The sequence below is a fragment of the Sinohyriopsis cumingii genome, chromosome 18 (assembly GCF_028554795.1).
Source record: "Sinohyriopsis cumingii isolate HCF-2022 chromosome 18, ASM2855479v2, whole genome shotgun sequence".
Taxonomy (NCBI): domain Eukaryota; kingdom Metazoa; phylum Mollusca; class Bivalvia; order Unionida; family Unionidae; genus Sinohyriopsis; species Sinohyriopsis cumingii.
Window position 1 is genome coordinate 85,944,559 of NC_142978.1, and position 24,145 is coordinate 85,968,703.

At 35.5% G+C, this 24,145-nt stretch overlaps 1 protein-coding gene across 1 annotated transcript in view; it reads right to left on the reverse strand.

Annotated features, from left to right (window-relative positions):
• Positions 1-6,051: 6,051 nt before the first annotated feature.
• Positions 6,052-24,145, reverse strand: part of LOC149777214 (uncharacterized) — a 54,182-nt gene continuing 36,088 nt past the window's right edge. The window contains exons 12-19 of the mRNA XM_089941385.1: positions 23,096-23,267; positions 21,673-21,938; positions 19,029-19,177; positions 14,173-14,335; positions 13,486-13,632; positions 12,784-13,143; positions 9,921-10,061; positions 6,052-7,538 (exon numbers count right to left, since the gene is read on the reverse strand). Of these exons, the coding sequence (XP_089797511.1) occupies positions 7,174-7,538; positions 9,921-10,061; positions 12,784-13,143; positions 13,486-13,632; positions 14,173-14,335; positions 19,029-19,177; positions 21,673-21,938; positions 23,096-23,267 (1,763 nt within the window). The 3' untranslated portion in view covers positions 6,052-7,173. The remainder of the gene's footprint in view (positions 7,539-9,920; positions 10,062-12,783; positions 13,144-13,485; positions 13,633-14,172; positions 14,336-19,028; positions 19,178-21,672; positions 21,939-23,095; positions 23,268-24,145) is intronic.

The following is a 24,145-nucleotide window of genomic DNA, read 5'->3' on the forward strand; positions in this document are numbered from 1 at the left end:
CTACATGGAAGGTGAGTCAAATCAGTATACTCATTTAAGATCATCGATGCTCGCACATGTTTCAATAAATCTGTTATCGATGATAAATAAGGTTTCTAAGTTTGCTGTCAGAGTTGCCACGGGCTCGTTTTATATCAATAAAACATATTCAGGATTGCTAGAACAACTACATATCGATACTTGTGTACAGTGGGGGTTCGTGGAGAATAAAAAAAGAAAACATACTCTATTATTCCGAATCCGCTGATGTTGCGATTAAAGATATTTACCTGATAAATAATCAGATATCAAAATTAACATCTGCGGCATCTGTGTACGATCCAATAACCAGAAATAAAACGGTTTATCTGAACGGACCAGGAGTTCTGGTAAGACGACTCGAGCAATCGAATTATTTCAGATTTCAGATATGATCGTTTTAGCTCCTACACATAGACTCGCGCGAGAGATGAAACAACGAGGAGTACAATCGTGTACCTATCACAGCTTTTTCCGGTGGAAGGGTGATGCATGGACTTCTTCGAGGATGGGTGAAAAATATATTCCGAGGATTATCGTTTGGGATGAAATATGTACAGTACCTTTAGAAACATTAAAAACGTTTCTTGATTGGCTATTAACAAAAAATACTGCTGTGATAATGTGTGGCGATCACGATCAACCACCACCTTTTGTTGGACCATCTCCACATGATTGGCTGAAAGATTTTGTTGTCCACTTCGAAGAAGTGACTGATGATCATAGAGCACTTGATCCAGAATTAAGGGAGTTTAAAAAATTAATCCGATTGCGACCAAATAAAATTCAATGTGAAGTAATGCGTGAGGTGATTTCTGAACACCCACGAACGACTTTTTGCGCGCGTGGAGACCAAACGATTTGATAATTGCAAGTAGAAAGATAGTCAGAGACACACTTCAGCAGCGGTTGTTTCAGTTACAACGAGAAAAGTTTCCAACGTTGCCAGTGCCGTTATGTTATCGACCGGCAGACACGCGACGACAAAATATTGACGTTGATATACCAGGACAGACAGAGAAACAGAATTTAGTGTTGAATGATATTGTCGCAGTCGATGTCAATGTTGTTGAAGATGCGCTAAAAACAAATAAATCCCCGTGGACGCTAGGATACACGATGACGATTCATTTATCTCAAGGATTAACTATCTCTGATACAGTTGTTTGGATCGTCGATGATCGTATCGAGTGGTCAAATTTAGTTTATCTCGCAGTGTCTCGAGTCAGAAGAATATCTCAACTACGAAGGATTATCCTGGACGAGTCAGTGATCAATGATGATGATGTTGACGGTGACATAATAAGAAAAAAATAGCTGGTTATAAACAGTGTGATAAAAAAATAAACGCGACTTTGATCTTGACGTTGAATTTATTAATACGCTGAAACAGCAGCAGAATAATCACAGAATAATCACTGTGCGAGTTGCAATTGTATAATGTTATGGCGGTATCTGAAAAATGATCCAAGACAATTTACCGTAGATAGGAAAAATAACCATCTTGACCATACACGAGAAAACACGAGATCTTTTATCTTGAATGAATTCCTTCGCGTATTGATATCCAAATAACCGCTCAGTAAGTGTTCGATTAAATCGTTCAACAATTGCCTGATCACGATGAATTGCAGTGTGTCCTCGTCGTATTTTGACATTATGTTGCTTCATCAACGATGATACTGGACCAAGAAATTCTTTGCCAGGATCAACCTGTAATAGTTGTGGCCATCGTAATGGTCCTCGTTGATAAATTCGTTCAAACTCATCGGCTACTTCAGATGATGTTTTCGTTGATAATGGTTCAGCTTCTTTATATCTAATTGCAACGTCAATGACAGTTAACGCGTATTCATATGTTATTTGACGTCTACGTACTTTAATCGTATCATAAGGTAGAAAAAGAATATCTGCTTGATGAACTTTCATTAGAAACACTAACATCGAAATACGCGTACTGAATTCGTTTTGGTGATGGTAGGTAAATTTGCCATATTGCTTGTTTGGATAACCACGCTTTAGCAGTAGAATGTTTAACTGCTGCTGCATCAGCGAGTTTACTAATTGCTGCTTTACGCCTCCAATATCCCCTTGGACTATAATAAATTGATTCCATTTATAATTAATTACCAGCCCCTAATACGAGTTTACCTTTCATTGCAGATTTTACTAACTAATTAGCTAATGATTCTCTGATATTTTTTTTTTATGGAATCTAGCGAATGAATCAACTTCACATCTGCAATATGCCCATGTTGTAGATTAAGCCACATCATGAACGTAACATGCTTTATCAATATTATTTATGGGATACCCATCTGGTTTTGGTTGATCATGATTGTCAAGCCTGATATCAAGTCGAGTACCAGGACCACAATAATTATATCTTGGTAGATGTTTATCTCCATGGTATTTAGCCCATTGGGTTCCTGGGAACTTTGACATTAATTTAGCAATATCACCACCATCTTTTCTGGGTAAAAAAGAAAACTTTTTCTGTTACATACTGCACATCTTCCACCATATGCTATTCTCGCATTTTTTGTTGTAACCGTAGATAGATCATTAGTTGGAGTTTTAACTCTACAACGCAAATAATATAGATTCATATTATTTATATATGGATATAATTGATTTCTCAGCGACACGAAAACAAGAGCCAGTTAAACACCATCCTGCATTGCCCAATTCGATCAGAATGATAATAATAGGTCCATCTGGATCGGGTAAGACGCAATTATTACTTAATCTGATAATGAGATGGCTAAAATGGGATAAGTTATATTTGGTAGCACCATCAGTTGATGATCAACGATGCTATGATGTACTTAAAGATTTCAATGAAAACTCAAGATTACTGGACGAAGATAAGGATGTTATAGAGTTTATAACCGATACTGATGAAGCGCCGAGCGTTGATGTTTTAGACGGATTTATTAATAATTTAGTTGTATACGATGATGTGATGCTGGACAAACAATCAAATCCTGCCAGAATTTTTTCACGTGGCAGACATAAAAACACTGATGTGATTTAGGCTACTCAGCGATACACACAAATACCAATAGTGATCAGAGATAACTGTAATATTTTAATTATGTTTAATGGAGTCGATACGTACACGTTGCGAAATATTCATCAAACTTGGTGCAGCGGTGACATGGATATAATTAAATTCAGAAATTTCTTTTCACAAGCACAATCAACCCAGCACGGGTTTATAACAATAAATTTAGATGATCCTAGAACAAGATATCGTATTGGACTTGATAAAATTTTTCGATAAATTGATAGCAGCGGAGGGGGCGGGACCTCCGGTATGTAAACACAACTCTCGGTCAGGTTAGTAGTGACCTTTTTTTTATTTCGGAAGAAGTTTATACTTTAAGCAAATTAGGTTTCAGACAAGTGGTCTGTTCGCCCCCTCTGCTGCTAATATTTACACTTGACCTTGGAAGTGGGTTGACACACGTGTAATGTTTACACTTAAACTTTGAAGTGTGATTACATGTGTAATGTTTAGATGTGAATTTTGAAGTGGGATGACACGTGTAATGTTATCACATGAATTTTGAAATGGGATTACAAATATGATGGGGTCCCCTAGTGGTCTAAAGCGCTCTCCGTTACGGATCACTGCCATCTCACCTCTGTCTGCGTGGGTTCGAGTCTCGGATTTGGACAATGTGGGTATGTGAGAAAGCTTGCCAGTAGTTTCTCGTAGGTCGTTGGTTCTTGCCGGGGTTCTTCCTCCATCATTAATACTGGCCGCCATGTATAGCCTATCATATGCTGAAAAATGGCGTTAAACTGTACAGCAGCAACAACAAATATGATGTGTAATATGTTTTTGGATTATTTTGTTTGTTGTGTCTATTATAAACTCCTTGTTGACTGTTAAGAAAGGGAGATAGTGGCACATAACAAAGAGGATGGTGTTAGTCGTGACCACACCCAGAAGTAGCTATACTTTGTAATGAATTTAAAATATTTTTTATCATTTCGTCAAATATATGGCATTACAAGACGCTATATGAATTACCATGGGGTTTGTTGTATGTTCTCCAGGGCAAGCATTTCCTATTATTGGATTGGGATTGGTTGTATCTTCTCAATGGCAATCATTCCCTATTATTGGACTGGGATTGGCTACATGTTCTCCACGGTAAGCATTTCCTATTATTATATGCTCATTTTTTTCCGTTAACTTTACATTGTCAGAATCGTGCAGTATTACCCGATATTGAACCCGCGCGACAATACACATGTAACATTCACGTGCATAAAGGAACTACTTTCTATTGTAAACAAACAATGGACGCAGACGCCAGCACTTTTGATTTGTACACAAATCATGTACACTCGCATAAGAGGCTCTTTACGTTGTGGTTGTTAAATTTGTTTCTGAATGATCTAAAACATGTTTCGTGGACTGCCACATAACATCTGTTTTGGCACATTCCGCGTTGATACAATGTTTCGGATTTAGGCTAACTACAGTATATAACAGACGCAAGATAAGGTCCTTACAAATAACATACAAGTGACAAGTCATATACTCTCGTCTTTAGCTGGTGATAAGAATGGCAAAATAAAATATACTTAGTTTTACATCCTGAATTTCCTCAAAATGTATTTTCTTCATTCTGCAAATCCGAATTACATGAGCCATGTCATAGGTTCTCAATCTGGATTACACATTTCGAAATTGTACTGTAATTTCGATGATAAGTGCAATTACATCATCCTTACTGCACTCAAATGAAATAAGCATTAAATTCCATAGCGTCTTTTTGATAACTGCAATTGAAAGACTTCATATTTTTCCCACATTATGATTTCAAACATTCAATGACAGAAACAGAAACACATCTGCAGATGTCAACACGCTTCTCCTTAGCTTATTCAATCTCATATATTTCATGTGAAAATGTCACATACAAATCCAGTCCATAATCACGAAATTTCCTAGAATCGAGAAAAATACCAAAATCTATTCATTCCAGATCAAATGGAAAAGTTGATGCAATGCACATCCATTCACAATATGACTCCAAATTTCAATTTTAACTAGACACGCCATTTTCTTTCGAAAGTTATGTCCAGCGCGCGAGTAAGTTTAAATTTATCTGGGCGGAGTTATGTGCGCAGTAATAATGTTGATTTGTGTAATGATGAATATGCGCTTGTGTATTTAGTTTGGAATGCGGTATACATTCATTTACGTTGTTTCTTGTAGTGTATTTTGTTTATATAATTAAGCCTTAGGTAGAATAAAAGAAATGGGCATATAATAAATAGGTTACTGCATTTGTATGGGAAAATATGAACTCGTTTTGTCAGAAGGATATACTGCACTCCCAAGGTAGATGAGGATTGGTTATATGTTCCCCACTGCAAACATTTCCTATTATTGGATTGGGATTTCTTCCATGTGTTCCATTGCAAGCATTTCAAACTGTTCAGTTAAATAATTCATAGCATTCAATAATGGAGGTGCCTAAAAAGAATAAAAGAAGTTTTAACTTGTTTAGTTTATGTCTGAGACTCTATAAAACACTCAAAATAATACATCAATGAGCATGTTATTTTGTATAATGCGTACATACACTCAAAATAATACATCAATGAGCATGTTGTTATTTTGTATAATGCGTACATACACTCAAAATAATACATCAGTGAGCATGTTATTTTGCATAATGCGTATATGCACTCAAAATAATACATCAATGAGCATGTTGTTATTTTGTATAATGCGTACATACACTCAAAATAATACATCAATGAGCATGTTGTTATTTTGTATAATGCGTACATACGCTTAAAAATAATACATCAATGAGCATGTTGTTATTTTGTATAATGCGTACATACACTCAAAATAATACATCAATGAGCATGTTGTTATTTTGTATAATGCGTACATGCACTCAAAATAATACGTCAATGAGCATGTTATTTTGTATAATGCATACATACACTCAAAATAATACATCAGTGAGCATGTTGTTAGTTTGCATAATGAATACAAAACGTTTACATCCAATTTTATTTTCATAAATGACACTCAAATAAAAATCACATATAATATTAGCAGATGATCATCCAATACTGAGTTCGTTTACAATGTTGTTTGGCAGCCACAGAATGCTTGGCTAAAAAATTATAAAAACAAAAATAAAATATTGCGAACATAGAATGTCTAACGTAATCATAAATAAAATGAATGTATGCTATTGACAACCGTGTTTACGAGTTCAAGGCTGTATTACACTCTTACTGTGATTGATAAATCATATTCTTGCAAAAGACGCACTTGGTTCTCATTTCTGTTTTTTCTTGAAAGAAGCCACGCTAGTTTGGCTTAACGGATACATGTGCGGAGTTTTTCTTTTATTTGTTTTGTATATTGATTCCAGGATTCCAAAACCTTTCGTTCAGACATGCACTGTAGTGACGTCAGGCCTAGTATTTCAGAAATTATGAGAGCTAGTAACCAATCAGGTGCCTATTCCCAAGTCTGTTCACCTCTAAAATATCGGAATTTGACACGGCTTAGTTGATGGTTATACACATAAACCCTCAAAGCAAAAAGAGATATTAGCATCCTTTTTAAGGGCAAATAAAAGACAGTATTGTCACATATAAACTTTATGGAAAGAGTACTAATAAGGCAGATTAGTTATGGCACAGTGATTATAATACATGGGACTTTACTACTGATTGTAGCTTTTGTCTCTGTAAACGCGCCGGTTAATAATTACCTTCCTACTGCAGCTACAGTGTACCCATGCGCTCAAGTATGTTTCCTAAACTAGCTAAAATAAATAAACTGATCGACAATGCACAACCGACAAGTACCGTTCTTGTTCATTTCAGTCCGGATCGCACTACGAGGCAAACAAACTGTTCCCATTACACTCAAGTGTTTTTCGAAGGCGGCTTGTAATTGCACATCCTACATTCGACAAAGGCGGCATCTCCACGCTTAAGTTCCAATCATATGTATGTAACCAAATAATTCTAATGATCGTCTTCTTTTACTGTTTTATAATTGCATTGTTTTAAAATCTCATTAACGAAGTCTTCACTTAACCTTTCCCTAAGATTATTTCGTCTGCTAAAAAGAAGTCCATTTTTAGACATAGACGTTTATGTCATTCTGCAGTTACCATCATAAATATACACGTCATCAACCAAGATCTCAAAATCTCCTGTGTAACTTTCTCTCTTTCCTTGAATCGCCACCCTGAATTCATACATCCTGGAAGGAAGGTCCACTGCAACCCATGTCCAAGTACTCATTCTAGATTCTCTAGTGGTCCACATCGCATCACCGTACACATGCATGTTACCAAACTCAACCCGCAACATGACGGACAATGAGCCAGAAAAACGGGGGTAGATTTTGTAATGCATGTTAAAGCAGTGTGGAAGGCTGTCATTGATTGTTTTGGAAAGGAAAGTGGCCTTATCTCCTCTAGCGATTCGAGATCCTCCAAACTCAAGGTAGTACCCTGTAATATTCATGATTCCGTTAGAAAGGTACACGTCAACATAGTACCCTGTGACAGTTATTATTCCGTTAGAAAGTTACACGTCAAAATAGTACCCTGTGTCAATCATCATTCCGTTAGAAGGTTACACATTAAGTTGTAACGTGTAATAGCCATTCCGTTAGAAAATTATACGTCAAGATAGTACCATGTACTAGTCGTCATTCTGTTAGAAAGTTACAACAAGGTAGTAACCTGTAATAGTCATTCCGTTAGAAATTTACATGTTAAGATAGTACCCAGTAATAGTCATTCCGTTAGAAAGTTACGCATCAAGGTAGTGACCTGTAATAGTCATTCCGTTAGAAAGTTACAGGTCAAGATTGTACCTTGTAATAGTCATTCCGTAGGAAACTTACACGTCAAGGTAGTAACCTGTAATAATCATCATTCCGTTAGAATGTTACACCTCAAGATAGTACCCTGTAATAGTCATTCCGTTAGAAAGTTACATATCAAGGTAGTAACCTGTAATAGTCATCAAACCGTTAGAAAGTTTCACGTCAAGATTGTACTCTGGAATAGTCATTCCGTTAGAAAGTTATACATCAGTATAGTACCCTGTAATAGTCGTCATTCTGTTAAAAAATTATACATCAAGGTAGTAGCCTACAATAGTCATCATTCCGTTAGAAAGTTACACGTGAAGATAGTACCCAGTAATAGTCATCATTCCGTTAGAAAGTTACATGTCAAGATAGTATATTGTAATATTCATCATTCCGTTAGAAAGCAACACATCAAGGTGTAACCTGTAATAGTCGTCATTCCGTTAGAAAGTTACACATCAAGGTATGTAGTAACCTGTAATAGTTATTCCGTTAGAAAGTTACAAGTCAAGATAATATCTTGTAATAGTTATTCCGTTAGAAATTTACACGCCAAAATAGTACCTTGTAATAATCGTTCCGTTAGAAAGTTGCACACCAAGATTGTAACCTATAATAGTAATCATTCCGTTAGAATGTTACAAATCATGATAGTACCGTGTAATAGTTATTCCGTTAGAAAGTTACACATCAAGGTAGTAACCTGTAATAGTAATCAATCCGTTAGATTGTTGATCTTGTTGTTGTGGGGTTTAACGCCATTTTTCAACACACGATAGGCTATACATGGCGGCCAGTATTGATGGTGGAGGAAGAACCCGGGAAAACACCGGAAAGAACCACCGACCCACGAGAAGCTACTAGCAAGCTTTCTCACATACCCACACTGACTGAATCTGAGACTCGAACGAGCGCAGACAGAGGTGAGATGGCAGTGATCCGTAACGGAGAGCGCTTTAGACCACTCGGGGCCCCCAATCCGTTAGAAAGTTACACATCTAGGTAGTAACCTGTAATAGTCATTCCGTTAGAAAGTTACACATCAAGGTAGTAACCTGTAATAGTCATCATTCCGTTAGAACGTTTCACGTCAAGATAGTACCGTGTAATAGTCTTCATTCCGTTAGAAAGTTACACATCTAGATAGTAACCTGTAATATTCATCATTCTGTTAGAAAGTTGTACGTGAAGATAGTACCCTGTAATAGTCGTCATTCCGTTAGAAAGTTACACATCAAAGTATTAACCCGTAATAGCCATTCCATTACAAAGTTACACATCAAGATAGTACCCTGGAATAGTCATCATTCCAAAGGTTACAGGTCAAAATAGTACCGTTTAACAGTCAACATTCCGTTAGAAAGCTACACGTCAAGATAGTACCCTGTAATAGTCTTCATTCCGTTAGAAAGTTATACGTCAGGATAGTACCCTGTAATAGTCATCATTCCGTTAGAAAGATACAAGAAACGATTCGAGAATTCTACCACACTTAATTATAATGTTCATTACTTGAGTCCCACATTTCGAATTCTACCACACATATTTGTACTGTTTAATACATCAGTCGTACATTTCAAATTATACCACACTTATTTTTATTGTTCAATACTTGAAACCTCCATTTCGAATTCTGACCACACTTATTGTTTACTGTTTAACGCTGGAGTTCTGCCTTTTGAATTCTACCACACATAATTGTATTGTTTAATACCCGAGTCATACATATCGAATTCAATTCTGGAGTTCTGCATTTTGAATTCTAACACACTTAAATAATACCGTTTAATACAGGATTCCAATTTCGAATGATATCACACTTAATTATACTGTTTAATATTTGAGTCCTGCATGCAGAATGCACGAAAATAAAGGGAATGAAAAAAGGAAGGAAAACCCCAAGAAAAGTAGCAAGGCTAAGTTAATAAGCTTTGCATAATTATAAAATAGGATACATAGAAAAGAGAAAATATACAACAACAAGCTTTGTAAAACAAGTGACTAAATTTCGTACCACTCCAAGATGACTTTGGAATGACCTTGTATCCATCCACTGTATCAGTGCTCTGCAGAACCCAATCTAGATAATCATCCGTTGCCTGTTGATACTGACAAAGAGTACCGTCATCAAAGGAACACCGAAAATCATCTTGATCTGTATTAAAAAGTACGTTTATTGTCAGAATACAAAAATATCCTTAAATGACCCTTTACATTCAAGTTTCTTTTCTTATGTCTTATTTTTATTTATTTATTTATTTATTTATTTGGATCTGTGCGAAGTAATAGGATTTTGATTTAAAATCAAAACACGAAAAATCAAAAAAGTAAATAACAATGCACATTATTGACGTCTGAATGTAGTTTCCAACTGATACCCCAAACTCATTTAAATCTACAGCAGGATTTTATTGAATCGCTTTGAAAAATCCTAACTTCAACTCTTCCGGGACAGGTATCGTTTTCAGTTTCAAATACACATGAGCTATTACATGCAGTTATCTATGTTACAGTTTGTTCGAGTATGTGTAGACTTCAATTTTATATTATTACACATTATGATTCTGACAATGTAAGACTAACGGAGACAAAAATGAGCATTTATAATAAATAAATTTATTATATGCTCATTTTTTTCTCTGTTAACTTTACTTTGTCAGAATCGTGCAGTATTTTACGATATTGCACACCTTCATATTGCATAAAGGAACTGATTTCTATTGTAAACAAGCAATGGACGCAGACGCCAGCACTTTTGATTTGTAAACAAACCATGTGAACTCGCGTAGTAGGCGCTTTACGTTTAGGTTGAAGAAATTAGTTTCTGAATTAGGTAAAGCAAATTATCGTGGACTGACACACACCAGCTGCTTTGGCACATTCCGCGTTAACTTTTTTGATACAATGTTTCGGATTTGGGCTAGCTATACAGTAGACGCAAGAAAGGGTTCTTACAAATAACATACAAGTGACAAGGCATACACTGTCTTCTTTAGCTGGTAATAAGAACGGCAAAATAATATACACACAGTTTTACATCCTGAATTTCCTCACAATGTACTTTCTTAGTAACGGAAATCCGAATTACAAAAGCCATGTCATAGGTTCTCAATCTTGACTACACATATCGAAATTGTACTGTAACTTCGAATATAAATGCAATTACATCCTCCTTATATACTCAAAATGAAATAAGCATTAACATCCATAGCGTCATTTTGATAATTCAATTGGAAACCTTCATATTTTTCCCACATTACGATTTCAAACATTCAATGACAGAAACAGAAACACATTTGCAGATGTCAACACGCTCCATCCTAGCTTCTTCAATCCAATGTACTTCATGTAGAATTGTTACATATAAATCCAGTCCATAATCACGAAATTTCGTAGAATCGACAAAAATAACAAAATCGATTCATTCCATATCAAATGGAAAACTTGCTGTAATGCGCATTCATTCACAATACGACTCCAAATTTCAATTTTAAGTAGACAAAAACGCAATTTTCTTTCGAAACTTATGTCTAGCGCGCGACTAAGTTCAAATTTATATGTGCGGAGTTATGTGCGCATTAATAATGTTGTTGTTGTATAATGATGAATCTGCTCTTGTGTATTTAGTTTGGAATAAGGCATACATACCTTGACATTGTTTCTTGTAGTGTACTTTGTTTTTTTTATAATTAAGTCTTAGGTAGAATAAGAAAATGAGCATGTAATAAAAAGGTTACTGCATTTGTATGGGAAAATATGAACTCGTTTTGTCGGATGGATATACTTCACTCCCATGGTTGTTCAGTATTACATCCGAAAAACTCGTTCATATTTTCCCACACAAATGCAGTAACCTATAATTATATGTCAGGATCTAAAAGATTATTTTTTAAAATTGATATATTGTGTATCCTTTATACCAATATAATTATATGTATGTCTGTTTGTCTCTATTTTTACTTATTTTACTGGGGGAGGGTCTTGACATTGTTCACAGTTTCTTCCAGCTGCATTTCTAACTGTTGTTCGGATTGAAGTAGACTTGTGTCAGAAAGCTTGTGCCTTTAATATGGTTTTCTCTACTATTTCATCCGCTCAAAAGTTTTTAAAAAATCTTTATATATATAATAAACCACCCCCATCATGAGTCAAAAGGCTCTATAAATAAATCGGTTGTTGGTTCTTATCAATTGCATCCATGTTTTAACTAATACCTTGCGCATTCATTGATCCCAGATTCCGTCATCAAATATACCATTACTTCCGTTGAATTTTTATATTTAGATACTGTTATATGCTTGAAGAACAAATTACGTGGATAACTGTGCATCCGCACTTGTCAAACCTACGAAGATTACTGTAAAAAGTACTGTAGCGCAGATTGGACATATTGAACAGTTTCTACCCTCATTAAATATGCGGCTGCACAATGAGGCTATATGTATTGTGCACACCACAATATTCATAACGCACGTTTCCTTTCATCATTAAACGGCTGGTACAAACAAAATCACATAACCTGATAAGTGAGAACTGTGAGAAGCTAGAGTAATACAAAAATGAAGGAAAAAAAAGATTCTAACATCACAAATACAAGTCCTTCGATCAGAGATTTAAATGGGATAAAGGCAGTATATACGAATTTTTTACTTATATTAATTTTATGTGGACCACGTGGAAGATTATTTCATGATAAATTTGCTATCTCTTCTGGTAAAAATATCACTAACATAATAATAATAATATTGATAATAATAATAATATTACTACTACTACTAATAATAATAATAATACTTATTCTTCTTCTTCTTCTTCTTCTTCTTATTATTATTATTATTATTATTATTATTATTATTATCACTATTATTATTATTTACCTGCACAGGAAGAAGACTCGATAAATACATCATCTAAAGCCACACCAACATTTGTCTTTATCCCAAGGGTCACAACAAACGTCACATGAGTTACATTTGCTGGCAGGTTAGTCTTGGATCTCCTCCAAGTACTGAATTCGGATCTCATCACCCATAACAATTCCGCTTCCTCCAGTAAACCTGTCTCGTTATAATCACCTCTGTGTCCATATACGCTGAGTACAAGATCTGACCAGCCAGAAAACATGAAGGCGAACCTCAAGCACTTTTGCCTATCTCCGGAAATTGGAGGAGACAATAATACTGCTTGGTTGTTGTTACAAGTTTGCCCCGATGAAACTTCGGCGAAAACGTAATGACCTACGAGAAGAGATGACCATGTGTTTCACTGAGAAGGGAAACCAAAACCTTCCATTTTTAAATTAATGACAAGAGATGAAAGTTAAAAGGGAAAGCTCCATAGACTTCTTTAATTTAGCTATTTATTCCTCACTTCTGACATGCAGATAGCTTTAAACTAGTATGGTGGTCCTCCTTTTGGCAGGAACCGAAAATTGAATGTCAAAGAATATTATTTCAGGATTCCACTTGTTGATACTTTACTTCATGACTACAATAATTCTGCATCATGTATGCCAGCTGAGTTCAAGTCTTTACGGGTCACCTATGTCAAATGAGTTCAAATCTTTATGTATCACGTACCGTTAACACCGTTTGTCGTTGCATCAACAGAAGGTTTTATGTCCGAGCTAAATCCCCCTGGTCGCCTTGTCCACAGAAACGAACCATTAGACATTTCCAGGTAGCCACATATATTGACAGATTCGAAGTCACATGAAACATTCAGAACTACAACGAAATTGAGACAGTTACAATTATATCTGAAACATTAACATTGGGTGAGACTGCATGGAGAAACTGCTAGAGAAAAAGAACAAAAACATCTTTATCAAATGTTATTCATTGTAATTTTTAAAAATATCATATCGGTTTGGGCTAGTTGGACGCACGCGATTCATGTTTTCGACCTTCATTAAACATCAACATTGTACATGCTCCTGAGGTACAGATATTTTTAGTTTCAGTTTTCTTAGATACATGGTATACTATACAAGCATATGTGCAATTTGCAAACGGACGATGAAGCTCACTAAAAAGACATTGAACCCTTGTCCTTCGGCAATCGTTAATACACATCAAACAGTGCGTAATACCTGCATGCACTTTGGTAATTATCTTTCATAAATCATGATCGAAAAGAGTGCCCCAAGGTCTGGAGGAAAATATATTATACAGCACAAAGAGTCCTTCGCCAAATCACGTGTTTTACTTTATTCATTTATTTACATGAATGACCCAAACTGAGCTGAAACGCCATTCAAATATTACCGATGTATCCCATTACACTGTCTATCCAATCGAGATAGGAAGCGACATCAGTGTACACTCCTGGCAACCCGGGCTGACCACATTTTTCTCCCCAGCTTGTGACTCCAGTCAGAACCCACCTGTTGTCTTCAGTCTGGCACATTAATGGACCACCACTGTCGCCCTTAAAGGACGAGAAGAATACAACTCGTCAAGGGGGGAAAAATAACTAGTAACGAAAACAATTAAACTCGTCACGAGGAGAATATAAGAAGTCGCAAGAAAATAAAACTCGTCATGAGAAAAATATAGATAGTCCCGAGGACAATAAAACTCGTCATGAATATAGGATATATTAAGTTTGTTGTAATAATTTTATAAGACCATATCTGATGTTCTCAGTTTTGCATTTACATTTGTATGCATGTGAACCCATCGGCTGTGCAAGATACCAACGGAAGCTAATGCTAGAAGATGATCCTGTGGGGACAAAAGACTGTCCAATATCAATAACCCACAAAACCTCTGTTATAACACTACTTGTATACATGAGTTTGAGATTGTTTATGCACATCATGATTTACATGAACGCATGCATGGTAAAGAGATAGGCACACAAACACACACAATAGATGAATTCTGTCAGGTGTATAATATTGATTATGGCTATACTTTCTGTGCAAATGCAGAACTATGATTATTTATCGCCATACACTATATCTAATTTTATTTGTAGCAGAGTTGTCATTTTATACAGACTAGGTCTAATTTTCCCTCTAGCAGAGCTGGTATTTTATATTGACTGTGGATACAATTTTCTCTCTATTTTATGTTAATTGTGGCAAAACTTTATTAAAAAAAAAACAATTACCGCAACATATATCAGTGGTGAAAAATTCAAAGATTGATGCGCATAGTAGTTTTGAGTGCATCAAACTGTGGAATTATTTTGTCCGATTAGTGGAGTTGCTCGCCGTTGCGGGAAAAATTAAATCGTTGTTTCACTCAAATTCATCACACAGATTTGTTAAAGAGGTCCAAAAAGATGTATGACATTTCGAACACTTAACTGGAGCGTATTGATAAATTAATCAACTTAGGAATTATTTTGGAGCAGCAACGATGTAACTTTGTGAATATTATTAGAAAGTCCTGCATTGACATTATTTGATATCGTGCAATGAAAAATGAAGTCGCTGACGTTGACGAGATCATCCAAAGCGAATGAATACTGCAACGATGTATATAGTAGCCTAAGTAGTGGAGATCATTGAGAATAAATTAATTAAAAATTTACCTTTACCATTAATATCTTGAATCACCGTTTATACAGTCTGTGTTGCTGTGACAAATGTTTCGATAATGAAGAGTTTAAGTAAATGGGGTAATGCTACGGGTTTCGCGAAAAGGTATTAACTTGTGAAAACTACTGAGTTAATATACAAGCAGTGCAGGACATTTCACGTCATGGTGTATCATGGTAAAGCTGGCGGTACAATACTTTCTAATCGCATGGATCAAAGTGTAGTGATTTGACCGAATACTGCATAGAACAAACATGAATTTGAACATAGAGATCTTTCCTTGGTTGACGCGGCCTGATGAAAAAGTTTGTTTACAACGCACTACTGAGAATTTAGAAATTACTAACATAGATGATTTTTTTTTCTTCTTTACAGCAAAATCCCGTACAACGAAACACTGCGAGTATCTTTACAGCAAAATCCCGTACAATGAAACACTGCGACTATCTTTACAACTCCTTATATCTGACGAGGATCACATATGACTGAAGTTACGTGCACCATCAATCGAAAACATACATAATAAATATTAGGAAAATACAGATGATTATTTCTTTTAAAGAATAAAATTTGAACATTGTTATATATATTTATTTTTATTGTGTTTTTGCCCTTTGTCCGTGACTGAAAGTTGAGCTCTGGCCTATCTCACATTTGTCACTTTTTAAAGATATTTACTTCGATTTAAGCTCAAGGCTTAATCTTATTTACGAACTTAAATTGTTCTTGCTTACAATTTGATGGAATTTTCCATTTAATATGACTCACTTCCTGGTCATAATTTGATGGAATGTTCCATTTAAAATGACCCATTTCCTGGTATTTTTACTGTCTTTTAGGTCAAGTGAAATTAGTATATACAGAAATAGATCAGCAAACATATTCATTCATACTTTAAGTTCAGTCTGTGGAATCATTTACTGTCGTAATAACATAATTTGACAGGAATGACTTATTTAAATAAGTAATTGGAATTACGAAGTGTTCATTGACTTTTTGGACTAAAACACTTCTTTCGGATTATTGTGAATTTATTCAGAGACATTCTGGATTATATCACTGTAATACATAAAGACTATTGGTATATCGGAACATTCAAAACTATTGGCATATCAGCAGAATCAATATTGGAATTCATTTGGAACATTCTAAACTGTATTACACATAAACGAGTGTCGCTGTTAACAAAAGCTATTTATCCGCTTGCGCTATCCACACATGTACAAAACAAAAATTCATCTGAGTAGACACAGATAACATGCTTATTGATGAGCATTATAAATGGTACAGAGTTGTTATTTCATTATGTATGAATACAGAGTATTTTCTGGTTGATTAACGGACGCAGTAAACACAATGGTAAGAAAGTTCCATGCTTGCATTTATTGAACATACAACAGTTATTTGACGACATAGGCTTCCGTGGTAAAATCGAGCAAAAACAGCACGGTACAATTATGCCAGAAACTGGCAAAATATTTTAAAGTTTACTGCGGTGCAAGGAAAAATAAAACTGCAGTGTATCATCTATGCTGGCTTTGTTAAATGTTCTAGTGAAAGATTCCAACAACCAAACAAATACACTCCAAGTTGCGGAACAAGTCCCTTGCGGATTTTGTTACATTGTTCGCAGATATGACGGGTAAACTGAGCCACCAATGGTATATAACGCCCTGGACGGTGAAATGTATCAGAAAACAACTCTGTTAGCCCGCAGACATGATGATGACCCGTGATGGTATTAATATGTCGTCTGAGGCCACTCACTGCTGGATATAAGATTGCGCCTTTAGTTCCACTGACTTCAAAGTTTATGCCACTATCACATCACTAGCGCGTATAGAGGAGCTGTGCACAACGCATGCGATTTGCGGTTGCTCATAAAACCAGATAAATTAAAACTTCTTTGGCGTATCATACTCTGAGTTGGTATGACGCCACGTGATAATGTAAGCAGTATCAACAAAGGCAGCAATAAGCTTGATTTCAAACAATATGGAAAAGAATATATGACGTTTAGGCTGGGACAACTGCAAATTATGGACTCGTTCCAGTTTTTAAATTCGCCACTAGACAAGATAGCCAATAACCTCGCGGTGGAAGGCAATGATCGCTTTGTGATCACTCGCCAATATGGCATTGATTCCCCTAATGAAATTGAAAAGGCCAGCCTGCTCATTCGTAAGGTTATCTACCCTTATGATTACATGAGCGACAGCGAAATGTTTTCAAAAACTTAGTTTCTACCAGTCGAGGACATTTATTCATCCCTGTCTCGGGAAAACCTTACATCGGGCTTTGAACAAACGTTCAAACCGCTGATTAAACCAACAAAAGAGAACTGTGACCAAGACCACGGAAGATGCGAAACATATAAAGACAGTCGCTAAAACCACCGCAGAGATGATGGAAACATAAGAAAAACCTGGTCTAATTATGAGCATGCGTGTAAAATTAGCAGAAATACAAGAAAGGTAAGACAATTTAGAAGAGGAAGCTGAACAGACAAACAAGTACAGCAACTGATTGAGGGTAATACAAAACTGATTTTTGTCATGATCCTAAGAAGTAAACAAGATACTTACTTGGATGTGAATTCATGACCTGAGTTTTCCCTAGGAAAATCTTGTCTTAGGTCGGGTGAAATTAGAACATATAGCATTTCTTAAACAATTATTCATTTTGTTTCTTCATATCATTCTTTGGCAATCTATGATCAGAGTTTGCAGTTGTGTTCACATATATATAAAAGTGTTATGACTCTATGGTTTAAAGTAAGTAACAGACCCGGCGTTTCCACATGGCAATGCAATGATTTCATGCTGGCTTCGAGTTGATATTGGCTCGTTAGGGTGGTCCCAACTGTTGATTTCTATTTGACCCTTACTAAGATTATATCTCAGTGTATACAAGGGTTACTTACAACAGCGTTCCAGGTGGCGCCACTATGGGTGGAAATCATAAACTAGTTTTTCGCGAGGAATCCCTCAAATGTCAGCGATTCTACTGCTTGTTGATTAAAACAACCCCATGCAATTCTCCTTAGATTTTGTCATCATAAAAATAACATTATAGTAAACTTAAAATGATCCTGCTATACAATTTATTATTAGCCATGTATGATGTTGAAAACTTTAAGGGCAACATCCATCTTCAAACACATTACATAAGATTCTTAACCAGAGAGGCTAGTGTTAAGTATGACTTCGTTAGCACCATTTTATAGTTAACTCTTACAGTATATTTGTCAAGATTTATCCGGTTTTGCATTTGATATATATTTCTCCCGTGTCATTAACATGGCTGCACGCACGAGGGAATGGGGACATTTCTCCATAATTAATTCATTTTGTGCAATGAGATCGAAAATGTGATTACTAAAATTCTGAAGAGATTCGACATGTTGCTTAATTCTATATAGAATTCCATTTTTATTATTGCCAAACATTTATCTTAAACTAAAGGTGTAATTCCTGGTATATACTTACAACATTTTGCTCCCCTGTTATATTAAGCTGATCAAAAACCCTGCCACATTATATTTCCCCAATATTGAAGATAATCCATATGTACCTTGCACGCATCGATGCCACCATCTTTGTAACCTGCACAAAACATGGAGTCTTTAACCTTGCTTGAGTACACCTTTCTGCAATCGGACTCTATCCATATCTTCGTCCTAGCATGATGAAGATATTCCGGAGCAGCAGCTGTGTAATAGTCTGATAAAGAAAAGAAAAAAAGAGCCAACAGATGAAACAACTGAAGTGTACAAAATGTACTCTTTATTTTGATATTTTACTTACTTTTAGCAAAGGACAAAATTAAATTGCAGTTGCCTAATAGTACTTTATGACAAACGTTCGTGAAGTTTGCTTTCATTTACTTACCACATACGTGATTTTGTTTTCTTCTGGACTGACCTATTGGTATGTGTGGCTAGGTTTATAAGCATGGTGGACTGGTCTTCAGAGCACGGACTTGTTTACAGAACATGGATTAATCAACAAAACATGGACTAGTCTAGAGAACATGGACGAGTCAACAAAACATGGGCTAATCTACAGAACACGGATGAGTCAACAAAACATGGACTAGTCTAGAGAACATGGATGAGTCAACAAAACATGGACTAGTCTAGAGAACATGCATGAGTCAACAAACATGGACTAGTCTAGAGAACATGCACAGTGCTCTTTCTACAAAATTTGACACGTGTAAGATTTTTAATTTATCACATAGTAGGTAGAGTTTTCCTATATTATGTGCAGTTTCATATTTTTTATATCACCACACGTTAAAATATCACTTTATGTGATTCTGATTGGTCTAAATAAGCCCATGAAATTATTGTGCAGTATTCTCTTTACTGATTGGCTGCAATTGTGGCAAAAAATTGTAAACCCCGCCTCCTAGAATTGTTTGTTTTCAATGGACATTTTTGGCCGCCATTGTTGGAATTGACTCGCGAAAAGGAACTGGGGAAAAATAGTCCCGTCTGCTTCAATATGAAAAATGATATAAACCACAAGATAATAACAACAAGTAAAACAATGGGTATTGCTTGTGTGGGGTGAGGGTTGAGGAAGGCGGTATATCTGTAGTATGTAATGCACCCTATATACAAGCGTGGTTTAAATATTAACTTACAGAAGTAATTAAACTCACCTCTGTTCACAGAAGAATGTGGACATAAACCAGTCTCCAAACTCACAGAAGTTTGTCCAACCACGGCATATTTACCCGGTAAATATCTGAATTTTATGCATTTCCGAGTCAAAATTAAATTTGTTTACATATTCTGTAGTCTATTGTTCCGAATCTAACTATAGATATATTCGGCCACAAACACGTTACAGTAACTATGGGAATTTCTGCATCCAGTAAACCTTCTTTCACATGAATATCGCAATATCAATGTAATGTTTTGTTGTGAAAGTGACACTTTAAGGTTATGTAAACAGAGATCGTCAACAGTACAGATAGTGCTACAAAAGACGCAACATCAGACACATTGGACATTCTGTGCCGAAAAATGATATTGTCTGTTCAAAATATTGTTCATTTGGAAGGACGCTTGTTCTTTGATTTACAGTTTATAAGAAAAGTATAATCTACTTTAAAATATCAATATTAGTTCAACTTTGGTTGGGACTATTTTTGTATGCACAACCAATGAAAGGGGCAACGTCTGTCATTATTCGTTCTTCTTTCCATCTCAATAATTTCCACTGAAATAAACACTATGTGATAAAAAGAATCTCAAAACTCGTTGAATAATGTCCAGGCTTGGGCAGCAAAAGCTGAACATTATTCAACTCGTTTCATAAATTCAATATTAAATCATTACCCATTTGATATCTTCTATCACTAAGATGAAACAAACTGATGTAATATTTTAAGATCATTTTATACTTTTGTTTTATCTCATAATCTTTTAGGATAAAATATAGAGGTACTAGCTATTGCCCGTCTATGACAAAGGTAATATATTTTCAATTTAAAGATAAATCAATGAAAAGCAAAAATATTAAAAAAATTGGGATAAAGAAGATTAAAAGAAATTTTGAACATAAAAATAGTTTCAAAAATGACAAACAATTTCGAATACCACCGCGAGTTTCGAATCGCAGAGGCCTCTTTCTTGGCAGCCGGGACGTACAAACAGATGTGGGTATATATATATATATATATATATATATATATATATATATATATATATATTCATAAGAGGTCTATATCAAGTGCATATATTTGTTTAGGACAAAATATAGACATATGTCAGCATTAACGTGCAGAATCATTCGGTACATCTGAAAATTGATGTTTCAAATGTCTGATAACTCATTGTACCAGTCGCTTATTCGTAGAATACGTCCATGAATTTAGAGGGATGACCGGGTCATGATTTGGTTAGTTATACGGCGGTCCTATATAGACGAATTGCCAGGTCATACTTTGTTTAGTTTATTGTTAAAGCCATACATGGAAGATGCTTCGTTACGTATTCCAGATGACAATATTCGGAGACAATTTTCTTTATTCTTGTCCGGTGTAATGGTCTTAATTCGAAATAATTTAAACCATAACCTCTTGATTTACTTCAAGCAGAATTACACTGCAGTCAGTTTTCTTTTATCAACTTTATACATATAGAAATAATAGGTCAACCATTTTATCACAACTTTTGAAAGTTAGTTATATAAATGGTACCAACCTTTCAGATCAGTTATTCCCCACCCAGCGATGTAACACAGGGTAGAGTTTGTGAAGTGTCGTCTATCCCAGGGAAGGCATACTGGACGGACATTATAATTTATCACCAGGGGTCGCTGCAATCTGAGTAATGCCAAATCAGCATTATATATAAATTCATAGTCAGGGTGCATAACTATCTCTGTTACACCAACTGCGTAACTATCGTCCGTTATAAGATTGTTTGTGCCAACGATTACACTTGCAAGATGGGTAGAGTCTTGTAACCTATTAAACAAATAAACAGATGTTGTACCTACCCTTGTTAACATTCGTCTAATCAAACCATCAAAAGTCAGAACACACAAAACTTATATACGTGGAATTAAATTGCATATTACACACATATGTCCTGAAAAAAAAAAGTTTGAATAATTTGTATTGCAAAAATTACTTTTTATTTAAATTAAACATTTTAACGCTTTTTCTGTTATCACGTACATAGCAAGGGTTTGTGTACTGAATATATTGCGTTTGATTTAAAGGTTTGAATTAAAAGGAAGTCTGTCACAAGATATTAATTGAAAGGACGTCTTTCACAAGACATTAATTGAAAGTACGTCTGTCACAAGACATAATTCGAAAGGCCGTCTGTCACAAGACATTAATTGAAAGTACGTCCGTCACAAGACATTAATTGACAGTACGTCTGTCACAAGACATAATTCGAAAGGACGTCTGTCACAAGACATAATTCGAAGGGACGTCTGTCACAAGACATTAATTGAAAGTACGTCTGTCACAAGACATTAATTGACAGTACGTCTGTCACAAAACATTAACTGAAAGTACGTCTGTCACAAGACATACTTCGAAAGGACGTCTGTCACAAGACACTTCGAAAGGACGTCTGTCACAAGACATAATTCGAAAGGAAGTCTGTCACAAGACATTAATTGAAAGGACGTCTGTCACAAGTCATAATTCGAAAGGAAGTCTGTCACAAGACATTAACTGAAAGGACGTCTGTCACAAGACATTAATTGAAAGGACGTCTGTCACAAGACATAATTCGAAAGGACGTCTGTCACAAGATATTAATTTTGTTTCAATTAGAAATGACATCTTGATGACTGGCATTAAAGAGCACACAGATTAATACTAGTCTCACATGGTTTCCACTGTGAAACAAAAAGACATGATACTGAAAACGTAGACAGGTTAATATCAGTCTTATATGGTTTCCATCTTCAGACTCGAACACATGATAATGAAAACGTAGACAGATTAATATCAGCTTTGCATAGTTTCCACTTAGCTACGATGTCGTAGCCTCAACTTGTCCACGAGGTAGGAGTTAGGGTACTAATATTAGTACTAAGTTTCCACTGTGGAAATAAAAGGTATTTCATTAGGGACTTTATTATGGAAAGCAGTCAACGCACGATTCCATACAATGCCCAGCTGTAGCAACCCATTGATTCGATATCAATGTTCCGCCGCACGTAACCTTTTCGCCAGCACGTATTGCAACTACCCATGGCCATTCTCCAGGGGTGGAGCGGTCTCCACCCACAACACGCCCCTTCCTGATGCTTGTACTTTTGGTTCCGTAACCTGAAATGTAATTTTGATAAGTATCATTGACAATAGCTATAAATAATCTAAAATACGTAATATTTCGACTTTTGAAAAGAGATTGAAACTTTGCCACAAAATAAAATATTTCCTAAAATGAAGTTCAATAATTTAAATAAAATGAGGGCGAATTTTAAAGGTGTTGCCAGACTCAATTAAATGAAGGAAAATATGACCTTGTCGGTATGAGAAGTTGCTGTATGCAATACTAAAGTTGAAAAATCCGTTTTACGTTAAATAAAGAAAATTATTTTGACAGCATATTGCATTGAAAATCACCTGCATTTGTCTTTTTGTAGATAAAAAACCATGGTAATTTCAAAGTACAATTGTGTCTGAAGTTTTAATTAGAAACATGGGAAATAAATCCTGATATGGACAAACAGAAAACACAAAAGCGTCGACATTACACAATTTTACATGACTATTTCTACAGAAATTAAAAGCTTGACAAATTCGAAGTTACAAATAGTTGGCTTCGACTTGATGCTGATGCTAAAATATAATTTATATAGACATAGAAATTGATGAGCCATATTGCCATCTGTTGTTGTATAAATTTACGTAACCGTAAATTATATCCCGGATATTTCATTGTTTTAGTGGTAGGTTTTTGGATGCCTAATAAGCAAACTGAATGAATTACTTAATTTTATTTGTGCGTGGATGTCTTCTTCTATTCTTCTGGTTTAAACAGCTTAGTTTCAATGTTCTAAGGCCGCGTATTCAGTAATATTCCTTTCCTTTCCGGGTTTCGGAATTCCACTTAGGGTTGTGAGCAATTGCAATAAGTGTTACATCACTGAATGTGTGGCCAGGAGAAGAGAAGTATTCTGCAGCTGGACTTGGGTAAATTT